This window comes from Alligator mississippiensis, chromosome 4 (assembly GCF_030867095.1).
Source record: "Alligator mississippiensis isolate rAllMis1 chromosome 4, rAllMis1, whole genome shotgun sequence".
Classification (NCBI taxonomy): domain Eukaryota; kingdom Metazoa; phylum Chordata; order Crocodylia; family Alligatoridae; genus Alligator; species Alligator mississippiensis.
This window is the reverse complement of record NC_081827.1, coordinates 3,643,119-3,670,899: the sequence shown is the minus strand read 5'-3', so window position 1 is coordinate 3,670,899 and position 27,781 is coordinate 3,643,119. Positions and strand designations below refer to the sequence as shown.

General features: G+C 53.5%; 1 protein-coding gene across 1 annotated transcript; it reads right to left on the bottom strand.

Moving 5' to 3' along the window:
• Positions 1-22,905: 22,905 nt before the first annotated feature.
• Positions 22,906-27,411, bottom strand: LOC106737493 (natural cytotoxicity triggering receptor 3 ligand 1). Its single transcript, XM_059725544.1, has 7 exons — positions 27,314-27,411; positions 25,768-26,097; positions 24,968-25,267; positions 24,330-24,434; positions 23,496-23,870; positions 22,973-23,284; positions 22,906-22,931 (listed from the first exon to the last, which is right to left on the bottom strand). Exons 1-7 carry the CDS (start codon positions 27,396-27,398, stop codon positions 22,906-22,908), a joined length of 1,533 nt encoding a protein of 510 aa, XP_059581527.1. The 5' UTR covers positions 27,399-27,411.
• Between the last annotated feature and the right edge of the window lie 370 nt (positions 27,412-27,781).

The window sequence follows — 27,781 nt, the reverse complement described above, 5'->3', positions numbered from 1 at the left end:
ATATATAAGGGGTGTACATCAGGATCTGGGAGAACATTTGTTCACCAGAGCGCCCCAAGGAAAAACAAGGACCAATGGTCATAAACTCCTTCAAGACCATTTTAGGCTGGACATAAGAAAAAATCCTTCTCTGTTCAAGCCCCCAAGACCTGGAATAGACTCCCTCCAGAAGTGGTGCAGGCACCTACTCTGGACTCATTCAAGAAATGTTTGGATGCTTATCTTGCTGGGATCCTTTGATCCCAGTTGACCTCCTGCCTCTGGGGCAGGGGACTGGACTTGATGATCTTTGAGGTCTCCCTTCCAGCCCTAACATCTATGAAATCTATGAATCTCTCCAGGTGCCTGTATACATGTCCTCATGCAAAGCTTGGAGACACACTAACGCTGGATGTGCTATCATCATTATCTGGTGGTGGGGCATGTCTTATATTATTTTCAAGGCCAGCAGTAGTTTAATCAGCAGCACTGTCTCCACCTCCTCCTCCTCCCTGTCCTCCTGCTCACCCATGTCCTACAGATTCTCCATGTCGGAGGAGTATTCACTGTGTTGTTCTTCATTGTCCACTTCCCATTTCTCACACATTTCATTCTGATTCTCCATTTGGCACTCTCCATCATCAGCTGCTTTTCAGATCTCACCTGTTTCTAAGATCAACGGTACCCCCTCTCCCCACAAAAGCACAGGTGGGGGAGGGGGGCAGTTGTGGTCTGGAGATGTGTAGCTGCATTCAACAGATGAGCACTGCTTTTTCAACAAGTAACCCCGGGGTCCTGGGCATTTGTGCAGCTTTTGTTTGGTCCCGAGATAAGAAGCAACAGATGTTCTGATGCACCAAGTCTTTGTTCAAGACAATTGTATTGTAATCAAGCTTGGAAACATAAGATTTTGCCATAGTCCTTTCTTGTTAATGTAAGACCAGCCAGCTGAATTCTTTTGCATCATCAGTGAAAACAGACTGTGCTTCTGTAATAAAATTATTTTATTCAGCAATAAAAAAGTGGCCTTCATCCTGGGATGAACTAGGGGAAGACATGCAAAAACACAAGCAGGCAGGTGTGATAGATTTTTGCAACATCCTGGGGCATTGAGCAGCCATCCCAATGGACAATGGCCTTATTTAGCACATGCTCAAGCCCATCACCATGTCTTTGTTGGTAAACAGGGTGCTTCATCACCTTTGGGTGTTATGAGACTTCACAATCTCTGGAATTTTCCAAAATCCTCATGCAAGGACAGCATGTGTATAAAGCTTCTGGGGAAAGCACTTGCCTCATTTTCCCACCCTTGGGAGTTAGTGAGGGTGTTCCTGAGGGCTTCATCATGCTGATAATGGTTGACAGAGTACTCCCTGATACAACCACAGCCCATAGATTAATATTTGAAAGGCGGTGGAGATGATGAGCAGGAAGATTGTACAGATGGGATGTGAAGCAGATAGGACAGTATTAATGATAACAAATACATAAGACCCATCAGAAAGGGAAGTCATCTTATGATAATAGAGCTATGTGGGGGGCAAATGTGAAGGAGCAGAGAGAGGTTTTCTTTGAAAAGACCAGGAGAGAGATGGTAAGGGAGGAGGTGAGATTTGCAGAAGGGAGTCAGAGAAAGCTACGGAGATTACATGGGCAGGCGAGGCTCGGTATCCAAGTGCAGGAGGACACAGAAGAGGAATGAGAAGCTGTAGGATTGTTGTAAGGAAAGAGGGAGAAAGAAAATGTTGGAATCAAAGGCAGGGTGAATAAAGGATAGGCAGAAGTGGTCTGAGAGTGGTGAGAAAGTGAAAAAGGTGGGGAGAGGGGGGTCCTTGAAGAACAAGAATGGGGAGCAGGGTAGGGGAAGGGTGACATTTTGGGTGAGAGAGGTGCTATGAGGAAATGAGAAGGGGAAAACACTTGGTGGTGGATATGGAAAGGGAGGTGATCATGCTGGTTTTCAAGCAGGGTGACAGAGGCTTTGGGTAATTGGAGACCTGTCACCCTCCTGAATTGTGGTTGTAAGCTTTTTGCAAAGGGAGAAGCAGAGTGGTTGAAGGGGGTGATTGGGAAGGTGGTGGCACCAGATCAGTTCTGTGGTGCACTGGGAAGTCAAATCCTTGAAGCCTGATTGTAGCCGAGATGTGGTTTGGTTCTGCAGAGAGCAGGAATTGAACGTTGCTATCCTGCACTCGGCCTTGGCACAGGAATATGATCACGTGGCACATACACGTGCGCTGCTCACTCTGGAAAGGACAGGCTTCCCTGCTACATTCGCAGGATGGATTCAGAGGTTGTATTGAGAGATGAAGAGTCAAGGACTGGTCAAAGGTCACCTGGGAGAACAAACAGAGGTGTGGTCGGGAGTGCAGCACAGGAGCCCTTTGCTCCTTATTTCAGTTAGGCATAAAATATAATCCAAGCGGGAGAAGAGGAGGAGTGACAAGGAAGGGGTGGGGTTTGGGGAATAAGTGCAGTGCCGGTCGCCAGGGCAGGTGGGGACTGAGCCAAGTGTGCGATTTACGTGAATGATACTAATCTCATTTGTTAAGATTGTTTGTCCCTGGAGAGGAGCAGAAGGGTATGTGCATGGTGTATGGGGACATGTGGTTTTAAGTAAGTTGGGGGTGAATGTTGTCAAAGAAGATGAACAGGTGCTGGGAACTTATTTTGTTCCAGGGCTGGAGGAATAATCTGCATGGGAGACAGTGGGAGATGTTAAAGAGTCCTATACTCTTTAACATCTCCATTAATTATGTGGACATTTGTATCAGAAGTGGACTGGTCAAGTTCACCGATAACACCTAACTTTGGGGTAAAGCATCCACACCCGAGAACAGGACGGTGATCCAGGGTGACCTTGACAGGCTCAGAAAAATGGACAGATGAAAACATGATGGCATTCAACATGGAGTACCTTGCATTTTCTACCTTGGGAAGAAAAACCCGGAGCACACTTATAGGCTCAGCAGTGCTGCGCTTGCTAGCGCCACAGCTGAAAGGGACTTAGGGGTCATCATTGACCACAAGATGAACATGAGCCACCAATGTGATGTTACAGCTGATAAAGTGAGCAAAACTCTGGCTTAAATCCATAGATGCTTCTCAAGCAAATCACAGGATGTTGTCCTCCTGCTGTACTCGGCTTTGGTGAGGCCACAGATGGAGTGTTGTGTCCAATTCTGGGCTCCGCAATTTAAAAAGGACATGGAGAAGCTTGAGAGGGTCCAGAGGAGAGCCACGTGCATGATCAGAGGGCAGGAGAACAGGCCTTATGATGAGAGGCTGAGAGCCATGGGACTCTTCAGCCTGGAAAAGTGCAGGCTCAGGGGGAACCTGGTGGCTGCCTACAAGTATATATTGTGTGTACATCAGGATCTGGCAGAATGCCTGTTCACCAGAGCGTCCCAAGGAATGACAAAGTCAAACCATCACAAAATCCTCTAGGACTGTTTCAGGCTGGACATAAGGAAGAACTTCTTTACTGTCCGAGCCCCCAAGGCCTGCCATCAGAGGTGGTGCAAGCACCTACTTTGGACTCCTTTAAAAGAAATGTGGATGTTTATCTTGCTGGGATCCTTTGACCTCAGCTGACTTCCTGCCCCTGGGCAGGGGGCTGGACTTGGTGATCTCCCAAGGTCCCTTCCAGCCCTGATGTCTATGAAATCTATGAAATTGAGGTACTATGGGTTAGATTACAGGGGGGTTGGGGAGAAAGGGACTTGGTAGTAAGGGTCTATTACAGACTCCCACACCAGGGAGATGAGTTAGACCTAGAATCCTCAAGACAGCTCTCAAAGGCAGTGCGCTTAAAGGACCTGGTTATCATGGGTGACCTAAACTTCCCAGACATCTGCTGCGAGGAATGGGCAGCCAGGTCTGCCCATTCACATAAGTTTCTAACCTCCTTACAGGACCTTCTCCTATTGCAGGAGGTACACGTTCGCACCAGGGGAAATGCCTTACTAGGCTTGATGCTGGCCATAGGGCACGACTTGGTGGGGTATCTGCAGGTACAAGATAATCTAGGGGATAGCAGCCACCTATTGACAGAGTTCACTATCCAGAGAAAGGTGGGGAAGATAACTAGCAGGTATGAAGTGCTAGACTTCAGGAAGACTAACTTGAACAAGCTCAGGTGATTAGTTAGGGAGGGACTGATAGGCAAAAACGTTGGAGAGACGGGAGTCCAGGAAGGGTGGGCATTTCTCAAGGGACTGATCATGCAGGCACAGAAAGAGACCATCCAAGTACACATCAAGGGAGGCAAAAGAGCCAAGAAACACTCTCGATTGAGCAGGGAAATCCAGGAGAGCCTGGAGGAAAAGAGGCCTACTGTCTGTGGAAGCTTGGGGCAGCCACAAAAGAGGAGTATACCTGCTTGGCTTGAGCTTGCAGGGAATCAATGTGGATGGCCAAAGTGGAAATGGAGCTTAGACTGGCAGCAAAAGTTAAGGATAACAAAAAGTCATTCTTTAAATACAAAGGAAGGAAAAAGAAAGTGCAGGGTAACATAGGGTCTCTTGAAGATGAACTAGGGCAACTGGTAATAGCTAGGATGGCCAAAGCGGAGCTCCTAAATTATTTCTTTGCATCGGTGTTCCTGGACATGGATATGAGCATGCATCCCATTGGGATTTTAGGTAAGCACAAAACAGATACCAATCCACCAACTGTTAGGGCCAAGTAAGTAAAGGAGCATTTAGAGGGGTTGGATGCATTTAAGTCAACAGGCCCTGATGATCTTCATCCTAGGGTACTTAGGGATTTAGCTGGAGTCATAGTGGAACCACTGGTGTGACTGTTTGAGCACTTGTGATGCTTAGGACAGGTCCCAGAGGACTGGAAGAGGGCCAATGTTCTCCCTATTTTTAAGAATGGGAAGAGGGAGGAACCAGGTCATTACAGGCTGGTTATCCTTACCTTGGGAAGACCTTTGAGAAAATTGTTAAGGATCACATTTTTGGGAGACCAGCGGGTAAAATGATGCTAAGGGGCAATCAGCATGGGTTCATAGCTGACTAACCTGGTTTCATTTTATGACTGGGTCACAAAATGCTTGGATGAAGGAACAGAGATAGATGTTATTTACTTAGATATTAAAAAGGCCTTTGACAGTGTTGCACTCAATTCTTATAAATAAACTAAACAATTGCAATGTAGATTATTACACAGTCTGGTGGGTGGAAAATTGGCTTATGGGATGCACCCAAAGAGTGGTAGTTGATGGGTTGGTTTCTACCTGGAGAAATGTGGGCAGTGGAGTCCCCCAAGGCTCTGACCTGGGACCAGTACTGTTCAATATCTTCATCAGTGACTTGGACTAGTGTGGGGAGATAACCAAACTAGAGGGCAGGGAGTGAATCCAGGCTGATTTGGACAGGCTGGGGAGGTGGGAAGAACAGAATAGGATGCAGTTTAACAAGGATAAGTGCCACGTTTTGCACCTGGGGAGGAGGAATCATCAACACTCCTCTAGCCCGGGAGGTACCATAGCAAGTAGCACAGCAGTGGAGAGAGATCTCAGAGTGGTAGTCAACTCCAAGATGAACAAGAGTCCCCAGTCTGATGAAGCAATAAGTAAAGCTAACCACACTCTTTCTTGCATAAGTAGGTGCATCTCAAACAGGTCCAAGGAGGTGATACTTTCCCTCTATGCATCATTGGTCAGGCTGCAGCTGGAGTACTGCATCCAGTTTTGGGCACTGCACTTCAAGAAGGCTGTACATAACCTGGAAAGGGTTCAGAGGAGGGCCACCTGTCTGGTCAAAGGTCTACAGGAAAAACCCTATGAGGACCAATTGAGGGACCTGAATCTCTTCAGCCTCTGCAAGAGGAGGCTAAGAGGAGATCTTGTGGCTGTCTGAAAACTCATCGGGGGGACAGCAGGAAATAGGGGATATGATGTTTAACAGGGCACCCACTGGGGTAACTAGAAGTGATGGCCACAACTAAAGGAAAACAAGTTTAGATTGGACATCAGGAAAAAATTATTTTAGTAAGGATTGCCAAAATATGGAATGGGCTTCCAAGGGAGGTGGTGCTGTCCCCTTCCTTGGAGGTATTTTAGAGCAGATTGGACAAATACCTGGCTGGGGTCATTTGACCCCAGCACTCTTTCCTTCCCAGGGCAGGGGGGGCAGAGTCAATGATCTACTAGGTCCCTTATGACCCTAAAATCTACTAGATCTATGAAATCTATAAACCTTTCAGGCTCTTGAACCCTTTTTTGGGTTCTGCTTTAAGCTGGTGCTTCATAGAACACCTCAAGCCTTATGGGCTAGATGCGTGGCTCCAAACCCTCCCCTTTACCATGACCCATGTCTTGCAGATGGTATATAAATAATGACTCTCTAATACGGTCTTGGCCTAAATCAGCCTTCTGGGCTCACTGGGCTCACTGCAGCCCGGTAGCTGCACCCTCTCTTGCACTGGGGCTCTACACAACAGTGTGCCCCAATAAGGCCTCCTCTTTCCCTATTAGCCTCATCCCAGTCCACTGGTGTAAATAACAATGTAAATATGAGCACCTGGGCTATTACATATGCAGACCACACTCTGTGTCTTTAAGAATACAACCTTCTCCCCAACCACTGGTTGCCTCTTAGCCCTGGGTACCTTATTTGCTCCTGGAGCTCCGTTAGTCATGCAAGCAGCAGATCAGGCAGCCAAAAACATCTCTGAGCAGTTGTTTCCTGCAGGAGCTCCTTCCCCTACACCTGCCAGAGAACTAATCCTTTGTCAAGCCCCAGCCCCAGGCTTATATGTGCTCAGGACCCTTCTGCCTTCTGGTCAGCTAATTGGATGCAGGTACCAGCTAATTTCCTCATTAGCCTGTAGCCCTGGTAACCTGCAGCTGCAGAGCTCTGTCTCAGCTTGCCAAGCTCTCCACCTAAGCTGTTTATGTTCTTAAAAGAGCAGGATTGCCTTAGCACGCTGTGACAGTGAGAATAAGCAAGGTACTGATCTTTCCATCACTGCTCTGCATGGGGATTGTTTTCTCACTGTAATGGAGGATGATGCCAAAATCCAGGAGGAGTTGTGTGCCACCTTTTGGTGGTCCCAGCAGGAATGCTTGGTGAAAGAGGTGCTGTATAGGACACAGCGGTGTGGGGAGAGGGGGTTTTCCAGATATATTTTGGTTTAGCTTTGCAAAATATATGGGTTTTTGTTGCACCTTGGTGGTTTGAGGTAAGTCCAATGCCACATGTTCTATGGGATACTGTGGGGGGCTTTGTGGAAAGGATGAGGGGTGAGCATGTGCCCATTCACAAAACCACGGGCATACCAAGTGCCAGGGTTTTAGGTTGTCTTGGAGGCATTTGAAAATAAAATATCCATAATCTACATGCTTCATAACACTAGCGTCTACTAGGTTTGTGTGAAGCGGCTAGTATTCACTTTGGATTTTGCTGATTCAGGGGACAGTGATTTGATTCGGTGATTTGAATCACTGTCCAGAATCTATTAGGCCAAATCTGATTCAGAGATTTGAGTGCTGCTGAATCAGCCAAATTTCCCAGTCACACAAGCCCATCCCCACCCACTCTCCCAGACCAGGCGATGGCTGCCCCACCTGCCCCAGCTCCCGGCACTTTGAGAAAAAAAATCCAAGACTCACCAGCTGCTGCCAGGTGGGGGAGCAATCCCTGCTTTCCCTACTGCCCCATGCTGCATGGGGGGTTCTGCCATTAGCCCTCTGACTCCCACCTGCTCTCCCAGCCCTCCTATGGCTGCCCTGCCCGCCCCAGCTCCAGCCCTTAAAAAAATAACAAAAACAAAAAAGGCCTATGTTCATTGGTTCCTGCCTGGTGGTGGGGTGTGTTACGTCTCAGCTGTGTGTTCTTGGGCAACCCTGGCACAGGATGCAGTCTGTCTGACTCACAAAGGACTCACCCCCCCCCCCCCACCTAAACGAAACTGATTACGATGCAGTGAGAGACACACCTAAGACCCTCCAGATAAGGGTGACAAGAGTGAACCAACTGCCCTAGGTCTCATTTGCATCCGAGATGGAACCAGATGACCATTCATTTACATGAGAGATTGAGAACAGAATGTCTGAAGCAGAGACTGCAGTGAATTCTGGGACCAGAGAAGCAGGGGAGCATTGCATGATGGGGAATTTGTGCTCCAAATGTTAATCAACCCATGTTCACACACACCCAGCTCAGCATTTATTGGACCAGTTCTAATCTGGATTTACTAAGGACTTCCCCCCCCCCCAGACACACACACACACACACACCTCTAAGTTTAATAGGCATCTCGGGCCATACATTCCCCGGTCCCACTATGGGAGGCCTATTTAAACTTGATTGACTAAAACTCGGTTGCCGGGTTAGAGAATGCTGAGGCAAGAGACTGAGTCAGAGGGGGTACGGGCAACATTTGAACAATGGTTAAGGGTTCATCACAACGTCCAGCCCGTTGGAGCCCTAATCACAGGTGTTGTCATACTTTTCCCGAGATGACTGGTGGGAGTCCTCTCTGCAAAAGGTTATGAGCACCCCAATAATTGCTTTAAGTCTGTTAAAAGACTATAGTAAGATCTGGAAAAGTCATGCTAAGCTGAGGCTTGTGCACAACAAGTAAAAATCCAAAATCCTGATGCTGCAAGCTATCTATTGTTTCTGAAGAAACCATGAGCTATCCCATCAGTATATCTGCCATCCATAGGAATTTCAAGCTGGCTCCCAAGTATTTGGTTACTCCCTAATCTTAAATGTTTCCTGATTATCAATCAGTTTCTTGAGATGTTCCAAACCAGATAACCCCTTGTCAATAGAAAAGACAATGATTTACACAATTAAGGATGCTTTGAAGCAGCTGAACTGAGGGTATAAAAATCTTTAAAAAGTGTGTGTGCTTCAAGAAAAAAGAAGAAGGAAGAAAGGAAGGAAAGAAGAAGAAAGAAGAAGAAAACTCCTGTGCTGACACCATCCCCTGTCGTTCTTGGGACGCTGGAAGAACAGATCGTCTCTCTCTCCAAGAATTGTGCTACGGACTGTGCCTGTCAGCTTCGCAGCCTGAGTACTGTGGACTAGGTGAGATCCCAGCTCTCTCTCTTTTCTCTCTAGGCATATGTCGCAGGGCACCTTGGTGCGCCTGCTCCTAGAGAGGGGAAAGCTGCCAGAGGAGAAGCTCTGATAGTGCATAAGGAGCTCCAGCAGAGATAACGAGCACAGCTGCAGGTTGCCAGGGCAACTGATAAGGATCAGCTGGCCAGAAGGGGGCAGGGCCTGGCCTTTATAAAGCCCAGGGCTGAGGCCAGGCTAGTAGTTTCCCTGCCAGCACCCAGAGAGGCAGGAGCTTGGGGTTAAGATGCGAGGACTGCTTGAGCAGGCTGAAGGATGGTGGCTCTGTGGTGCAGGAGCTATGTTGTTGCAGCCAGGCAGCCTTGAGTTAAGTTACAGCCAGGAGGCTTGTGTTTTGTTTGGTTAGTGTATGTATTACAACCGGAGGTTTGGGTGAGGCTGTAGGGGTTGGAGGAGGCCTCATAAAGGGCCCCACGGGAGTGTGGGGGCCCCAGTGCCCGAGGAGGGCGCAGTGTCCTCATAGGGACCCCAGAGTGTGGGGTGTCCTAGCACCAGTAAGGGTGCAGTCTAGTGCCAGGAGGGCACATTATTCTCACAGCACCAGTGGAGGCACAGCTTACACGCCAGTGCAGGCGCAACTGGCAGTGAGGAGCGCAACCAGTGGGTTGCGGATGGGGAACACAGAACCCGGGTTGTGTGTGGGGTATGTAAACCCCAGCCCCAGAGAGAGGGGCAATTTTATTGGGAAGCCCAAGGTGGGCATGGCGACCCTCAAAGAGGGGGAGCGCCATATTAGGAAGCCCAGGATGGGTGCAGCAGATGCCAGCAAGGGCGTCACTTGTGGGGTACATAGACCCCAGCCCTAGAGAGGGGCCATATTGAGGAGCCCTAGAGAGGGGCCATATTGAGGAGCCTGAGAGGGGCCATATTTAAGAAACCCAGGACAGGAGTAGTGAGCCCGGTAACAGGCTAGCACTATGAAAAACCCAGGACAAGGGCAAGGTGCTGCGGTTGCCCGCGGGGGGACGGGGAGTAGTAGCACAGTGAGCCCGTACCAGAGAGGGTAACAGGGTGGTGGGCCTGAAGGACCGGAGGCCCGCTAGAGGGTCCCTGAGCGGGACCACACTTTCAGAGAAGGCCCAGAGTGGGCTGGATGAGAGTCCCAGTGAGAGGCTGGGTACTAGAGAGAGCCCAGGAGTGGGCTAGACTATAGGGGAGGCCCAGGAGTGGGCTAGATCATAGAGGAGGCCCGGGAAGCGGGCGTGCAGACACACCAACGTCTATTACATCAGCGAGGCTTGGGGTGTGGTATTAGGGGTGGTAGGAGCCATGCATAGCCCGTAAGGCTAGGGTCCCGGGAACACCCACCGTATTGATAGACCTCCAGGGGGTCCAGGAACACACGAGGACAGAGGTCCCGAGTAGCCGTGCCCAGGGAGTCATAGGCAGCCTCCTGAACCTACTGAACAGCAAAGACATGTTGGGCGAGAATAAGAGGGTGCCTTGGGCCGGCCTTGACACGGAGCGAGGGACCTCGAGGAGATCACGGCCCTCTGAGAGGACCCTGCCGTGACAGCATAAACTTCTGAACCTGAACTGTATCAGTTAAGCTTGAGCTAAGTTTCCCCAAATACTTAGTGAAACCAGGGTAGTATTGTGATTGTTTGTGTGGTTTTCTTTTGCATGTCTATTACTACTAGTACTATTATATATTTCATATGCTTAGCAATAAATAACTTTTATAGTCAGACTGGTAGTAACTGGGTACATCTTTTCTTCTCTGCTTGTCTTTCCTCCTGTGATCTGCAGCAATTCTTCTTTTACCTAAGCTAAAGATCCCTGTGAAGCCCAAAAATACTGTGAGGTCTGCTCATCAAGAGGCCAAAGATTGGGACATGCTGAGTTTGAAACACATAAGGGGATCAGCTTGTACAGGCTGATTGACCCAGTTTGACTCAGATGTGCTCTTACAAACTGAATGCTGGCCCATGAGGGTGTCAGCCTGTCCATGCTGATCAGCCTGGCCAGGTCAGGCATGTCACGTTAATTTGTGTGTGTTTGTGTGTGTATGACTGATTTGGTGAGTGGAGGAACCCAGTCCCATTGAGATTGAGTCCTGCAAGATAGCTCCACTGGGGGTGAGGGCTTGCAGAAGGGAGAGATACAGCTCCGTATAGTAACACAAGCAGCACATTGACAGAATCACCAAGACCCTAGAAACTATCCCTAATAAATGAGCACACCCCAAAGTAATGGGCAAATTTGGTAACAGGTGATCCCTGCTGCCCTCCACTGCTCCACATTGCATGGGGGACTGTGACATGAGCCCTCACAAGCCTCAAGGCTGCTGCAGGAGCTGGTGTGTGGGGGCTTTTTTTCTTCTTAAAGAGTCAGGAGTTGGGGTGGGGGGCAGCCATGGGGGTCTAGGGGAATGGGTGGAGGTAGGATGGGCTCATGGCAAACCCTCCCATGCAGCATGGGTCAGTTGGAGGCAGTGGGGAACCCCCCCTGCCTGGCAGCAGCTGGTGAGTGGGGGCTTTTTTCTAAAACACCTGGAGCTGGGGCTGGGCAGGGCAGCCATGGGGGGGATGGGAGAGTGGGTGGGGGTCAGTGGGTGCTTGGGGGGGCCTGGGAGAGCAGGCAGGGGATGGGGCCCAGTGGGGGTCTCCATGGTTCCCTCTCCTCTCCTCCAGCCCTCCCCCGCCCCCTACTTACCAACTCGAAGTCCAGGTCCAGCTCCCTACTGCAGCTTGCAGGGACTGCCTGAATCTCTGAAGCTCTCCAAATCTTTTCCAAATCAATTTGGAGCGCTTCAAATTGATTCAGAACTTTTAATTGGTTCCCTACTTGGATTTGGAGATTTGACCACTGAATCAGACCAAATCTCCTCCGAATCAAATCAGCACTCGAAGATTTGCACAGCCCTAGTGTCTACCCTGACACAACACAGATCTAACACCTGAACCAGCCACAGAGAAAACTAGGAACCAAACTCTGGGCATTATTTTCTTGCACACAATATTGGCTGGCATGGTTTGATGGTGGTGTTTGGTCTGGTTTGGTTCTGTACTTGCCATCTCTCTGTTTGATCAATACTTTGTTTTAGATTAGGTTTTGGGTGAGGAAATGGTCTGTGGGAGACAGGCATTGTATTGTTAAAGAGAGTGGGTTGTTGGATGTAGTAGTAAGATCCTGTTGGAAGAAGGAAAATGTTTTTGGCACTTTTCTAATACTATTTCTAATAAACTACTGTTGCCCTTCCTCTGTCCTCTGGTTCCAGACCTGAGCACCCATTGCTGTCCCTTCTCAGCCATTGACTTCTGCCTCTGCCTCGCATCTCAGATTATTACATCTCACTCTCATGTATCTTGGACCTGTCTTGCTCCCTGACTTTGCTCTGTGCAGTGTTTGGCCCTGGCTCAGACTTGGACCCTCTAGCTTTGACCCCAGCCTCCCTTGGACCTTGGCTAACAGTGTGTGTGACCTCCAGGCAGACCTCCTGTGCCTTACAATGTGACAGAGCAGCACCTGATCCAGAGAATCTGGGGCGAGGGCAGCGGCGCCCCTCTGAGGGATGGAGAAGCTCATACATGGCAGCTACCACTGCCACCCCCCAGCTTGGTGAGCTTCTCCACCCCATGGAGGGGTGCCACTGTCTGCACCCCAGCTCAGTGAGCTTCTCCCCTCCTGGCCGTGCTCCTGGGAGGCAGCAGCACTCCATCCCTGCCAATGTGTGTGCTGTCCCAGCCTCCCTACTCTGTGTCTGGCTGTGCACCAACTCCTTCCCCTGGTGTCCAACTGTTCACCACCCCCTCCTCCTCCACTCCATGTCTGGCTGCTTGGGGTACTTTGATTAAAAAAGGTTGAAACCCCCTGGTCTAGGGGTATGGTTCTCACTGTGGGTGTCAGTGGTCTTATGTTCAAATCCCAGACAAGCTCAGACCATGCAGCTTTTTCCCTCCCCCAGCTGGGGCAGTACTCTGCAGTGGATCTGACCCTCTGCTGGAGCTCTTCCAAGAGTGCCTTCAGGAGACCTAGCTGGGTGCAAGATGGACTGGGGCCTCGTGCCTCTTCTATACAAGAAGGGTCTGAGGGAGGAGTTGAAGAATTGGAGGCCGATCACCCTCCTGAACTTCAATTATAAGCTGCTGGCCAAAGTCTTAGGTGAGGGATTCAAATCTGTCCTGGGGCAGTCATTCACAAGGACCAGTCATGCGGGGTGCCAGTACGCTAGGTCCACAGAGCCCTGGTGCAACTAAGAGATACACTCCAGCTGGTGAGGGAAGAGGGCAGAGTGCTGCTATCCTAAACCTGGACCTGGAGAAGGCCCACAAAAGAGTGTCCCACCAGTTCCTGTTCCAGACACTGGAGCAGATCGGGGTCCCCCCAACCTTCATCACCTGGATCAGGACCCTCTACGTGGACATGAGCAGTGAAGTGCAGATCAACAGCTTCCTGGGTGCTTGGATTGTGGTGGAGTTGGGGGTCCAGCAGGGCTTCCCATTCTCCCTGATCCTGTTTGTCTGCACCATCAAGCCCCTGGCCCAGCACCTGAGGTAGGATCCAGGGGTCCGTGGAGTCCACATGCTGGGAAGCAACAACCAAGAGGCCAAGGTCCTGGCCTACATGGATGACTTGAACATCCTGTGCCAGAACAAGTGGTCAGTAGAGAGTCCCATGGCACGTGCAAGTCTATGAGGTGGGGGGGGGGAGGGCAAGCTCAATGTGAGCAAGAACACCTGCCATGCTGTGGGCAAGCTTGGGGATCTGGAAACCCTGGGGGTCTGTGGCAGGGTACTGTTAGTGCCTGCCACTTTAAAGGCCTGCAGCTGGCAGCCGCGAGGTGCCTGATGAGGGCAGCCATTTTGAATCTGGGGCTGCCCATATAAACAAGGCAGTTCTGCTGCTGGGGGCCAGGCAAAAACACCTCCTGGCCAGAGGGCTGCTAGTATCATCTGGAGGTAAAGGAAGAGCTGTAGGGGATGGTCAGGAGGCTCCTGGTCCTGGGTATTGTGCGGGCCGGGCCCCGATCCCGCCGCCAAGTGCGAGTCGGGAGGGGCGATCCGCGGCCCATCTTTGCGCACGCGGACTGTGGCCAGCAGCCCGGGCACGTGGGGTCGGAGAAAACCGGTGGCGAGCTAGAATTAGTCACAAACGCGTAGTGGTTGATTGAAAGATTATTTACTTACACCGAAGATGGTCGCGGTGCAGGCAGAAAACTTGCTTGAGTTACAGTTGCAGATAAAAAAGAAGTGAGGCGGACTAGAGTTCCTTCCCGTGAACACTCTTCTAGCCCATCCGGTTGGAGGCTCTAAACCACGAGCCCGTTATCCCAACTGGAGAAAGTACGTACGGTAAAGAGCTCTGAATATACTCACTCACACGAAGTTTGCTAGGCTCCGTGGATCCTTTTTGCGTGCAGGGAAGAAGGATACGTCGGGATTGCGCTCGGTGACGGGGAGACGCTAGAGGCTGATCAGACCTCTGTTGCCTGCTTGAAATGCGTTGGGTCCGTGAGGATCCACAGCACTTAGAGATCTTCACACAGTATGAAGTCTCCTCCTCCTGGTGTTCGTGGAGTCCTCCAACTTAGGCGGAAACCACTCAAGCTTTTTATACAGCTAGCAAGCCAATCACTAGCTGCCACGTGTGCATAATTTAGAACTAGCCAATGGTGGGGCACAAATTTGAATACGAATGGCGGGAACTCCTTGCAACGAGCATTTCTGTGCTGCAACAAAGAAATGCACCCTGCAAAGAAAGCTACAAAATGGCAGAAACTTCTTTTGCACCCAGGGTTCTCCTTTGCAGCGGAAAACTCCACCGTGCAAAGAAGCTGCAATTTGGTGGGAAATAATTCAGTGGTGCCAAAGCACACACAAAACAAAAATCACAACTTTGGGTTGTGACAGGTATGACCTAAAACTGCACTCTGCCAGGAGTGGGTAGCCTGGTGGGGCTCTCAGTGGTGTGGGAGCCCCCAGGAAATTCCAGGCCAGTTACCAACCCAGTGAAAGGAGGGTCAGGACACCTTAACCCCTAGGCCCCACAATGGGATGGGTTACTCCTTCTTTGGAGGGCCTGGAGGGTGGACCCCTGGAGAGAGAGAAAAGGGCCATAGACTCATGCCTGTCTGAACTTCCCCTGACTGGTCCATACTGGGGCCAGGACCAGAAGGGTCAAAGGGCCTGGGGCCCACTGTGAGGAACACACTAGAGCTGAGGGCCTGGGGTTCTGGATGGCTTGGCGGTGGGCCAGGGCTAGTGAACCAAAGGTCCTGGGTGGGGGACCACACCCAAAGGGGGAGCAGTTCAGGGAGCTATGCTGCCTGGTATGAAGGCAGATGAGACTGCCTGAGGACAGGAATCCGGACAGGGTTCAATTAGGAGGATTCTGGGGACCAGTGTGGGGGCCGGTGACAATGATTACATCGAGATGCCATATGCGAGACTTGGGCTGCAGTGTAGGGGAGGAATGGAGCCACATGTAGTGCCCCTGCTATTGAGGCAGGAAATGGGCAGCCTCCTGCTTAATGACATCTATTAAATTAGCAAGGGATGGGGGGTGAGAATGTGGGGGGTCATCTCAGAAACAGGTGGGCGGGCCGTGGTTAAATCGGCCCGGCGAGGCCTCCTGTTACAGGGTCTCTGTCCCCCAAGAGGGGGTCAAGATCCTTGGGATAGAGTTTGACCCTGATCTGAGTGGCAGGTCAGCATGAGGGAAGACAGAGGCAAAAGTAAAGCAGAGCCTGGGACTGTAGCACGTGCACGCCCTTTCCATGGGGAGGCACATCACGCTTGTGAAGGTGGTGCTTCTGTACACCTCACTGGTCTTCCCCACCCTTCTGAGTGCATCACCCACAGGATATAGAGGGCCATGTGCATGTTCTTCTGGGACTCCAGATGGGAAAAGGTGGTGAGGAAGACCTTGTACAAGGACAAGAGGGCGGGGGCAGAGGCATGCCAGACATCCTCCTGTTCTTGTGGGCCAAGTACATAAGTTAGATCTTTAAGCTGGCAACAAGCATGGAATCCAAAACAGCTTGCCTGGTGAGATATTTTGCAGGGTGCATCTTGGGACATGGGTTGAGGGTGTTCATCCCAACCAACCACAGACCATGGATCATGGGCTCACCATGATTCTACAAGATCCTAAACTGGTTCCACAGTCTGTATAGCCTGGACGGCACAGGCCCAGTGACCATGAGTGACCACAAGAAGATCCAGGAGATGGTAAGGCTGAGGGACATCATGTCACTTGTGGACTTGCTCCCGGATGATGTGTGCCAGGCCATGCGGGAGCTCATCATCCAAAAGGACCTGCACAAAGATCACAGGGACCTGAAGTGGCTGATAGCCCACTGAGCCCTGCCAATGAGGGCACGGTGCCAGTGAGGCACAGATGGGGAAACCCAGCTGCCAATGGCTTAACTGCCATGGAGCCACTGAGATGATCGACTACATCCTCTGGCTCTGCACCTGCACCCAGGAGGTATGGAACAGGGTGAAACAGCTCTGCAAAGTGGTGGCTGGGGTCAGCTGGATAACCAGAGAAGTGGCGCTGTATGGGCACCTCGCCAAACACCAGGGGAACCCATCACCTCGTTTTGACCAGTTTTCATCCTACATCAGGAGTGCCCTGTGGAAGGCCAGAAACCTCCTGTTGTGCAGGCACATGGACTTGGAGGTGGTAGGCTGTGTGAAAATGGCTCTGAGTGAACTCCAGACCTACTACCAGAAATCAGAAGTGGAGGATGGAGAGGACATTGCCAAAGCCACCTGATACAAAGACACATGGCAGAGGATCTTCTAACTCCCCCTCAATGGAGAAAGGGGTGGTGGCAGTGAGGAAGAAAAGAGACAAATGGAACTGAGGACACCAACAGCAGGAACGGGTCCTCCAGCAGAAACTGGAGTGACTGCGATATGGATGACATGTGAACTGAGTCTGTGACCCCACAAGTTGGGTGGGGATGAAAGGAAGGGGTTGCCTGGTTTGAAGGACCAGAGTTTGTATGTGTGTGGTGAGCAGTGTGGATATTGTAATGGGTCCAGGGGCATGGGCTATGTGGGTGAGGTTTTTGCACTGGGTTCTGGTGTTTCTTTGTGGGGTGATACTCGGTGTGTGTGAGTGAATATATGTGTTGAAATTTTTTTTGTTGAAAAATCTATATCTATAATATAGCTCTAGCTCTAGAGAGATGGAGATAGAAGGAAAAGATGGTAGAGAGATAGAGATACATAGAAAAGATAGGAGAGAGAGAGAAATAGGTAGATAGAAAAGATGGTAAAGATAGAGACAGAGATAGACACAGAGATATAAAGATAAATAGAAATGATGGTATATAGAGAGAAATAGAGAAAGATATAGATAGAAAAGTTGGTAGAGATAGAGATAGATATAGAAAAGATGGTATAGAGACAGAGATAGAGATTGATAGAGATAGAAAAGTTGATAGAGATAGATAGAGAGAGAGTTAGATAGAAAAGCTGGTATAGATAGAGCTAGATAGACAGAGATAGAGACAGAGATATAGATAGAGATAGAGTTAAATAGAGATAGAGATTGATATAGATAGAGAAGATGGTATAGAGAGAGATAGATAGAAAAGCTGGTATAGATAGAGATAGCTAGACAGAGATATAGATATAGAGATAGAGATTGATATAGATAGAGAAGATGGTATATAGAGAGATAGAGAGAGAGAGATAGCGATAGCATGATATGTCTCTCTCTCTATCTATCTATGATCACTAAAGATGAATATACCTCCTCTGCTCGTGCTTGTAGGGAGGCAGTTAGGCGGGCCAAAGCTACCATGGAGCTGAGGATGGCAACCCAAGTAAAAGACAACAAGAAATTGTTTTTTAGATATATTGGGAGTAAAAGGAAGGCCCAAGGATGAATAGGACCCCTGCTAAATGGGCAGAAACAATTGGTGACAGACAGGGGGGACAAGGCTGAACTCCTCAACGAGTTCTTTGCCTCAGTGTTCCTAAGCGAGGGGCACGACAAGTCTCTCACTGGGGTTGTAGAGAGGCAGCAGCAAGGAGCCAGACTTCCATGCGTAGATCCTGAGGTGGTGCAGGGTCATTTGGAAGAACTGGATGCCTTTAAATCGGCAGGCCCGGATGGGCTCCATCCGAGGGTGCTGAAGGCACTGGCTGACGTCATTGCAGAGCCACTGGCGGGAAGATTTGAACGCTTGTGGTGCACGGGCCAAGTCCCAGAGGACTGGAAAAGGGCTAACATGGTCCCCATTTTCAAAAAGGGGAGGAAGGAGGACCCGGGCAACTATAGGCCAGTCAGTCTCACCTCCATCCTTGGTAAAGTCTTTGAAAAAATTATCAAGGCTCACATTTGTGAGAGCCCGGCAGGACAAATTATGCTGAGGGGAAACCAGCACGGGTTTGTGGCGGGCAGATCGTGCCTGACCAATCTAGTCTCTTTCTATGACCAGGTTACGAAACACCTGGACACAGGAGGAGGGGTGGATGTCATATACTTAGACTTCAGGAAGGCCTTCGATACGGTATCCCACCCCATACTGGTGAACAAGCTAAGAGGCTGTGACGTGGATGACTACACAGTCTGGTGGGTGGCGAATTGGCTGGAGGGTCGCACCCAGAGAGTCATGGTGGATGGGTCGGTCTCGACCTGGAAGGGTGTGGGCAGTGGGGTCCCGCAGGGCTCGGTCCTTGGACCGATACTCTTTAATGTCTTCATCAGTGACTTGGACGAGGGAGTGAAATGTACTCCGTCCAAGTTTGCAGATGACACAAAGCTGTGGGGAGAAGTGGACACGCCGGAGGGCAGGGAACAGCTGCAGGCAGACTTGGATAGGTTGGACAAGTGGGCAGAAAACAACAGGATGCAGTTCAACAAGGAGAAATGCAAAGTGCTGCACCTAGGGAGGAAAAATGTCCAGCACACCTACAGCCTAGGGAATGACCTGCTTGGTGGCACGGAGGTGGAAAGGGATCTTGGAGTCCTAGTGGACTCCAAGATGAACATGAGTCGGCAGTGTGACGAAGCCATCAGAAAAGCCAATGGCACTTCATCGTGCATCAGCAGATGCATGACGAATAGGTCCAAGGAGGTGATACTTCCCCTCTATCGGGCACTGGTCAGACCGCAGTTGGAGTACTGTGTGCAATTCTGGGCGCCACACTTCAAGAAGGATGCAGATAACCTGGAGAGGGTCCAGAGAAGGGCCACTCGTATGGTCAAGGGCCTGCAGACCAAGCCCTACGAGGAGAGACTAGAGAAACTGGACCTTTTCAGCCTCCGCAAGAGAAGGTTGAGAGGCGACCTTGTGGCTGCCTATAAGTTCATCACGGGGGCACAGAAGGGAATTGGTGAGGATTTATTCACCAAGGCGCCCCCGGGGGTTACAAGAAACAATGGCCACAAGCTAGCAGAGAGCAGATTTAGACTGGACATTAGGAAGAACTTCTTCACAGTTCGAGTGGCCAAGGTCTGGAACGGGCTCCCAAGGGAGGTGGTGCTCTCCCCTACCCTGGGGGTCTTCAAGAGGAGGTTAGATGAGCATCTAGCTGGGGTCATCTAGACCCAGCACTCTTTCCTGCTTATGCAGGGGGTCGGACTCGATGATCTGTTGAGGTCCCTTCCGACCCTAACATCTATGAATCTATAAGTGAACCACAAGGGTCATAAGACCTGTTTTTAGGGTACAGTTTTATATACTGGTAGTCTGGTGTGATTCAAGATTCAAAAATCAGTTTGGGAGCCTGGGGAGATCTGGGTTGGGTACTCCTCTCAACCTGGGTGCTCCCCCCACCCCCAGGGTGGTAGAAGTGCCACTGAGTGAGGAGGGTGGGGGGAGCCGGCAGTGCGGTCCCACCTGAGGGGGCCTGCTGAAGTCTTGGTGAGTGGCCGGGTGCCTGTGCAGAATTGGAGGGTCGAGCAAGAGAGAGCAGCCCCTGGAACGAGCCCTTGGAGCTTATGACCCAACTTCACAAACTTCTTTGGGTGGGGATGTAGCCCCAGGGAGCCCCAAGAGTGGGATGCCAATTCCTGCTGGGTTTGGAAAATTTGGGTTGGTAAAAGAATGGGATAAACCCCATAGAAGTGGCCAGGGAAAGGACTGTGGTGCAACTGTCACTTGGGGGAAAGAGATGCAGCAAGGGAGGATGCCTGTGTGGCCTGAGACCCAGGGAAGCTCGGTCTGAGGGGAAGCCTCCATCTGCAAGGGCCCAAAGGTTTAGCTGTAGCATCCAGGTCCTGAACATCTGGACACAACTGTGGGTAGCACAACATGCCAAGGGTTACCCATTCGCTCCTTCAAGACTGCCCTGTGCTAGGCCTCAGTGGTGTCTGCTGGCAATGGCCATGCCAGGACACAGCCACAAAACCTGGGTCAGAGCCCACTCCTAGATGGGAGATTTCACACAAACATCAGCACTGAAATTCTTGCCCTCCTGGGGCTGCTTCCCAAGGGCACCTCTGGTTTTGAGTGGGAAGATTGTGCAGGGGCTTGGTTGCGTGGATGTTCCCTATTGAAAGTGGGATTTATTTTGGCTGGTTTTGCTGTGCTGGGACACGGTGAGTGGCTGGATGCCAAGAAGCCATGTGCGGCACTGCTTAGAGCAAAGTCTGTGCATGCTGAGCCATGAAAGTGCTCTCCACTGGGGCTTCTCCTTCCCTCCAAAAGGGGCATTTGGATCCAGCCCATGCAGCCTACTTTGTCCTAGGGGCTGAGGCAGATCCTGGCAGGGCCGCATCCTCCATGTTCCCATGTCCAGACCCTGGGCATACCTCAGTGCATTCCTCATGGCTGGGGGCTCCTGGCTGGTGGCTGTGTGCTGTGGCTCATCCCTCCCACTGGGCCTGGCACCACCTGGAAGAACCCACCTGCCCCAGCTTCTGTCAAGGGCATCCCTCAGGGATGGTGCATGGCAGGGAGGATTGTGTGTGTGGGCAACAGCTTCAGGCCTGGACTGACCGGATATGTCACAAGGGCCTCTGTGCCCTCTCAAGGTCAAGCTGTGTTTGACCCAGACTTTGCCTCTTGTGCTCACGGCCATCCGCCCCTGCCCTGCCCCAGCTGGACGCTCTCTGTATGCCGGGGGCTGGTACCTGCCTGGCAGGGTCCAACACGGAGCTGCTGCTACACAGCCGAGTACCACCATGCTCTGGGGGCTGTTGGGGAAGACTGCCAAGGGGCTGGCAGCTGTGGAAGGAGGAGGGAGGAAGCCAGAGCTTCCCTTTTCCTGCAATTGCAGCACCCGGCACAGGGACAGCAGGGCCTGAGCTCCAGCTGACGTGTCAGCAGCCAGGCCCGAGAGGAAGGAGACATGCGCGAGTGAGCATTAGCACTATTATCTTTATTTTGGGAGCCATTAGGCCACACGGGGCTGGGCCCCTATGGGCAGAGAGCGAGAAACCTCCCACCCATGGGCTCCCTGCTCAGCCCCACTGCACAGACCACACGTGGGAGGGAGGACAGCAGGAGCAACCTCCCTCAGCAGAGTCCTGGATATGACCCAACCCTTGGCCTTGTGTCCCAGCCCCAGCCTGATCCCCCAGCCCAGCCCACCTCAGCCACGGGCACCATCCCTGGCATAGCCTGGGTGGGATCATGAGATGTGGTGCCAGCGATGCTGCCTCTATGCTTGGCTGCCTCCTCTCTCCACAGCTGTTTGCGGCTCTGGTGGATGCTTAACGGCCTAGAAAACAAGCAGAACAAGCCCATGACTTGCTGTCTGGGGCCTGTGGGTCCATTTACCCAGCAGAGTTGGAGCCTGTGGACTTCCTGGGGGGTCCAACAGGACCATGGTCTGCATCTGCTGCTGGGGCATGGGGGGAGCACCAGTGCCAGTGCCAGTGCCAGGATGAAGCCTGCTCCTCAGGAAGTGGAGTCTGGGGCTGGGAGAGATACTGGAGCTGGGGAAGTCAGGTCAGGGTTGGCAGCTGGGGTTGACATACAGGTCACTGCAAGGATCTCTCAGCCATGACAGGAGCCCGCATACCCCACAGCCCCAGGCACTGAGAACACTCGATGCCTTCCCCCGCCTGCGCAGGCTGACTGGGAGGGGGAAGTTCCCAAATGGCACAGAAATTGCCCCCTACAACTGAGACCCAGAGGCAGGAAATAGGGGCCAAAGGCCTCTCTTAAGGCTGCAATATGTGGGAGTGGCAGGTCAGTGGGCAGCCCCTGTCCCCAGGCACTCACAACCCCAACTGGCCTAAGCCCAGCTCCTGATAGCCTCTGCTGTGGGCTTCCCTCACCCAGCCAGTGCAGCACCTGGCACCTCCTGCCCCAGACAGCTTCCTTGAGGGCCTGGAGAGAGGAGTCAGGCACGGTCAAGGGGTTACATTCTCTCTGGGCTGGGACAGGCAACAGGCAGGTCAGCTCTCCTATGAACTGACCACAACCAAAACCAGAGAGGGGCCCACGACAAGGCCCCTTATCCCAGAACAGGTGCTGGGCCTGTCCCATCCCCCACTGCTTACTGCTGCTCCTCTCGATGGCGGTCTGCAGGGCGAGGTGTCCCACACGGCAGATGTACTCTGCCGTCTGGTCCTCTGGTGACAAGAGGATGAGACTGGTCTCCTGCTGGAAGCTCTTCCCGTCCCGTGCCAGGACGGCCGTGCCGGGCTCCACCCTGCACTCAGCCGAGTCCCGCAGGATCACAGCAGTGTCCTCCCCCTTGCCCCTCCACAGCCAGGTCACGCTCAGCTCCCCCGGGAAATGCCCCATGATGCGGCAGCTCAGGGTGACTCCCTTCCCCTTGGCCACGGACTCGGTCTGGGAGATTTCGGACATGTCCGGGGGCCGCAGGAGACCTGGGGAAGGGAACAGGCAGAGGCAGGGACAGGCCCCGTCAGGGGAGCCGCGGCCTGGTAGGGGCTGCTCCCCGGCCCCTCACACACCACACAGACCCCACACCCCTGCAGCGGGGCTGGGACCCCAGGACACGGCCCCTCCTCACCCGCGGCCCTCAGGCTGAGCTCTCTCTCGCTCGGGGGCTCTCCGGGGCCGTGCTGGACGCACACTCGCACTCGCAGCTCCGGCCAGGTCAGGCTCCGGCTGGGCACTCTCCAGATGCTCGTCGCGGTGAACGTGCCGTCCGCGTTCTTGTCTATCTGCGCGGGGTCTTCCCTCCAGCTCCCGGCCCCGTCCCAGCCCCACTGGATCGGGGGCACCTCCCTGGGGTAGAAGTTGTGGAGCTGGACAGCAAACGGCACCTTGTCGCGGGGGTCCCACTCTGGCAACACCTGGATCTCAGACACCTGCGGCCGGGCTGGGGGGGATAGTGGGGGTGTCAGTTCAAGAGACTGCCAGGATCCTGCTTGGAGGTGATGGATGGCTGGGCCCCTCTGGGAGCTATGTGGGGTGGGGTGGGTGAGACCTGCCCACCCCCAGGAGCTGTCTCATTTTCAGTCCCACCCCTCCATGACAGCAGCAGGTCCTGACCATACCCAGAGGTGGTATCGGGGCCGCTGGGCACTCACCCCACACCTGGATCACTGGGGACACTCGGTGCTCTCTGATCAGTTTGTACTCATGGAGGAAGAAGCACTGGACCCATGCCCCGTCGTCCTGCAGCGTGGGGGTGAAGATCAGGGAGGACGTGAGGCGGGTCCCAGCTCTCTCCTCGGTCACTCTCCAGCCCGGGGGGAGGGCGGGGAACAGCGGCTGGTGCTCGGGGCTCTCTTGGTCCTTGCCACTGTCAGGCACCATCCTGTCCTCGCTGTGGATCCTCTCCCATGTCACAGCCACGTCCTTGGGGAACGTCCCCTCCATGGAGCAGTGCAGGGTCACCTCCTGGCCCAGCATGCACCGCTCCGGCACCTGCACCTCTGAGACATTGTAGGAGACCGCCCAGTCTGGAAGCCAAGCAACCAACACGCAGGACATGAGTCATCCTGGGATCATCCTGGGAACATGTCCACTCTGAGCCCTGGGCAGGGAACCATGGGATGAAACCTGCCTGGGGAGGGGCAGTACTTCATGTGGGAAAAGCCTGTCCATGACAGTGTGTTCCTGCTCCATTGTGTTTGCCCTCCACCCTCGCTGCCCACCCCTGCCTCTATGACTCTGCAGCCAAACCACATCTTTCCTCTCTATCTTTTCCCATTTTCTTCAAGTAACGTGTTGTGATGATCCCTGCTCCAGCTCTGATCACCTGGGAGACCTGTCAAGTGTGGGTTCCAGTCTGGCTGGGAATCACAGAGGTATCCTCTCTACCCCCACATGTCCCTACTCTGTCACTGCCGCCCTCTGCCCTCCCTGGCCCATCCCCTCCCTTTGTGACCCTGCAGCCCAGCAGCATCTTCCCAGTCTACCTCTTTTTCTCTTCCTCCAGAAGTAAATGGCTGTAGCGGCTGCAGCTCCAGCTCCAATCAGGATCCCCAGGATGGCACCGACCATGGTGCCAGTCTTATCTGCTTCTGTGCATGGTAAAGGGAGGAGAGAACAAGGCACAGCTCATCCTGTGGGATTATTTTGGACGGTGCAGGGTCTTGCTGGAGACCCCTGAGCCAGCCCCCACCCTGAGTCCCCTCCTCACTCTAGCTGCAGGGGCAGGGCATGTGCAGGGCCACATCTCCCCTGCAGCTACTTTTGGTGCATGGCCCGGCATCATTTGTGCCCCAGCTGCTGCCCTCACAGTCATGGACCAGGGTTTGCTTTGGGATGCTGGGGATCCCTGCAGCTGGCCATGCACTAGGAACACAGAGGCCTGGACACAGCAGCCCAGGAGGCCCCTCCAGGCCTGTGTCCCTCTGCTCCTTGGTACTTCAGCTCCTTCACGAGGGAAGGAGCATTGCCACTGGCTAATGCAGCCCCACACCATGCTGGTCTTCAGCTTAGCACTGCCTAAACACTGGCCTGGAGCAGCTCTGCGCTACCTCCAGGAAAGGAAAGGGAACTGCTTCCATGTCTAGAGTCAGGGAAGGAGGCAGGTTCCAGCTTGGACTCTCACCTAGGATGTCCAGGGGGATGTCCTCCTGCTGCAGCTGCTCTAGTGCTGCATGGTAGACGTGGCAGGAGAAGACACTGCCAGCATCGCTGAGGGTAGGGGTGAAGGTGTAGGTGAGGGTGAGGTTGAAGGTCCCGTCTGGGTTCCTTTGGGGCCTGGAGCAGGTGGAGCCCTTCAGGACCTGCCCGTCTCTCAGCCACGCCACGTCCACATCGACGGGGTAGAACCTCCCGACATGGCACAGGAGGGAGGTCTCAGCATCAGCCACGGCTGTTTGTCTCGGGATGGAGATCATCGGGGCAGCTGGAAAACAATGTCATTGTACACCTTGGGACTTGGGACATGTGTCTAGTCCCTGCATCAAGTCAGGCTGGCACTGAGTTGCTGGGACCATATGGTGCCTGCTCCTGTGCCAGTCCTGATGTTCTATTCACAGCCCCCACAGGCAGGCATAACCATGGCTATGTGGGTCTGGGGGCCTGGGAAGGTCAAATGGGAGAGGACTGGACTTCCCAAGTGTCTGGCAGCAGGAGACTCTGGTTCCCTGAGCCGGCACTTAATACCAGGCCATCTGCCCACTGTATAAGTCTTCCCCCTGCTCCTGGGGTGAGGCTGATGGTCCTGCCTGTGGATGGGGTTTGTCATGATGGGATCAAAGAGTCCCCCAGCCTCTGAATAGCATTTCTTATTCACCACTTCACTTGCATGTGGCACAGGTCTGTGTCTGTGTTCTCCACCCTAGCCATGTAGATCAGGCCCAGTATGGCCCTGATCCCCCCTCTGCACTCCTCTCCAGTCCTCACCGAGCATATGCAGGGTGGTCTTGCCCTGGTGCTGCTGCGTCCCGTACCACACAACACACCGGTATATGCCCTCATCTGGCACGGTCACCGCGGTCAGTGACAGGGAGGCATTTCCGTTCTCCAGCTCCTTTTCTGATGGCAGGCTGGCTTTGGGGTGGGCCTGGCTCCTGCCCTGCTCATAACAGGCCAACTGCTTGTCCCAGAAATACCACGTCACTCGCAGGGAGTCCAGGGCCACGGGCCCCCCGACATCAAACCGGCACTGCAGCAGGGCCCCCGAGCCCACGTGGGCCGTGGAGGAGGGCGCCGTGGTCACCTGCAGCTGGGAACCTGCCAGGGGAGAGGAAGCAGCCGTGAGACCCCGCAGGGCTGGGCCGGCGCAGGGGAGAGGCTGCCCAGGACGGCACAGCCCTGCGGGGACCTGGTGCAGGGAGATGGGGGCTGGGGGGCAGGGGCCTGCTGCGCTCGGGGCGACAGGACTTCACCCCCACACGCTGAACTGCCCCCTCTCCCTCACCCGCACGGTCCTCCCACAGGGTTTGGCCAGGCTGCCCCAGGGCTGCACACCCGCCCCAGCCCCTGGCTGCCCCCACACCTGCCCCAGGGGAGCAGCGGGACTGGGACTTACCCCATGGGGCAGGGAAGAGGGGAGAAAGGAGCAGGGCCGTGGAAGGAGCAGGGTGCTCAGGTGCTGCACCCAGGGCTGCATCTTTCCCCCCGTCCTGCCAGAGTCCTTGCTCCTGGGGCTAAAATGGATTCCCAGCAGCTCCTCTCTGACTTTCACTTTCCCTTGGGAAGGAGCCAGACCCCAGCTGGGATCAACCCAAAGGGGCTCCATCCTGTGCCAGGAGCTGAAATGGGTCTGGGACCAGGGCCTGGCCCAGCTCTTGCCCTTCTCTACAGCCCCGTGGCTCTGAGGAGTGGAGGGGAGAGTCAGCTCAGGGTTTTGCCTGCCCAGGGGGCAGGCTCAGGGCTGGGGGGCCCTGGGGATCCTGGCCCCTCAGGGTCCCTGTCTGGGGTCTGCTGCCAGGACTTCTGTGCTCCTCAGCAGCCCAGACCTGCAGCCCCCAGGCATGGGAAAAGTGCACAGCAGGAGGGGCTGTGTGCACTTTGGGCTCCAGTCCATAACCTCCTTCAGTTCTCAGTGTCCCAGGACCCTTGGCCAGAGGGGAAGGGGGATCTCCCCCAGGCCCTGTCCAGTCTTTTCCTGCTCCCCCACCTGTCCCTGCACTGTCAGGTCGTGGTGTCTCCCTCTACAAGAGTCTCTCCCATCTTAGAGAGACGAGCTGCTAAGGGCCCTGCACCAGGGCACTGTCTGGGGTGGGACAGGGGTTGGCGTGCAGCCGTAAGCAGCCCCAGGCCTAGACTGATTGGGACCATCCTAGAGGGGACTTTACCTTTCTACTCCTTCCTGGTGGCCTCAGCCATGTGCTCACATCCCTGTGCCCCTGCCCACATTAGCCCACCATTACCCCCTGCCCACATTACCCTACCAGAGAGGGGGTGTCCCTGCTGTTGCTGGTCTCCAGCAGGGGTTGGCACTTACCTGTTATCCCCAGGAAGAGCAGAGGCAGAAGCAGGCCCCTGAGGTGTAGGGCCCAGGCATCCATCTTCCCTGCCACAGTCGCCATCTCCTCTGCTGCAAGGCAGGTGGATCCCTGGGCCGTGCCTTTGTGCTTTCACCTTCCCCGTGTCACAGGGAGGAGCTGGGAGCAGGGGCCAAGGTGCAGCGTGAAGCCGGAGCTGCTCCTGCCCCACCCCACAGGGCTGCGGGAACCAGAGCCTCTCTTGTAGGAGCCAGGGCCCTGTGGAGAGTGGAGGGTAGGGGGGTAAGCCCTGAACTCTGCCCAGCGTGTAGGGCCCTCTCTGCTCCAACGGCCAGGCAGGGGAAAGCATAGTGCAGCTGTGTGCTGCTTGGGGTCCGGTCCCTCAGCACTGCCCTGGGCTCTGTGTCCTGGGACCCCTTGCTGCAGTAGGCATGGGGGCCTCTGAAGTCCTGGTTGTGGGGTCCATT

Coding starts and splice junctions, on each gene's coding strand:
- LOC106737493 (XM_059725544.1), bottom strand. CDS start 27,398: ATGGCGACTGTGGCAGGGAAGATGGATGCCTGGGCCCTACACCTCAGG. Junction 26,098..27,313: donor GCTCTTCCTGGGGATAACAG/GTAAGTGCCAAC, acceptor CTCCCCTGGCAG/GTTCCCAGCTGCAGGTGACC. Junction 22,932..22,972: donor GCTCAGCCTGAGGGCCGCGG/GTGAGGAGGGGC, acceptor GCCCCGCTGCAG/GGGTGTGGGGTCTGTGTGGT.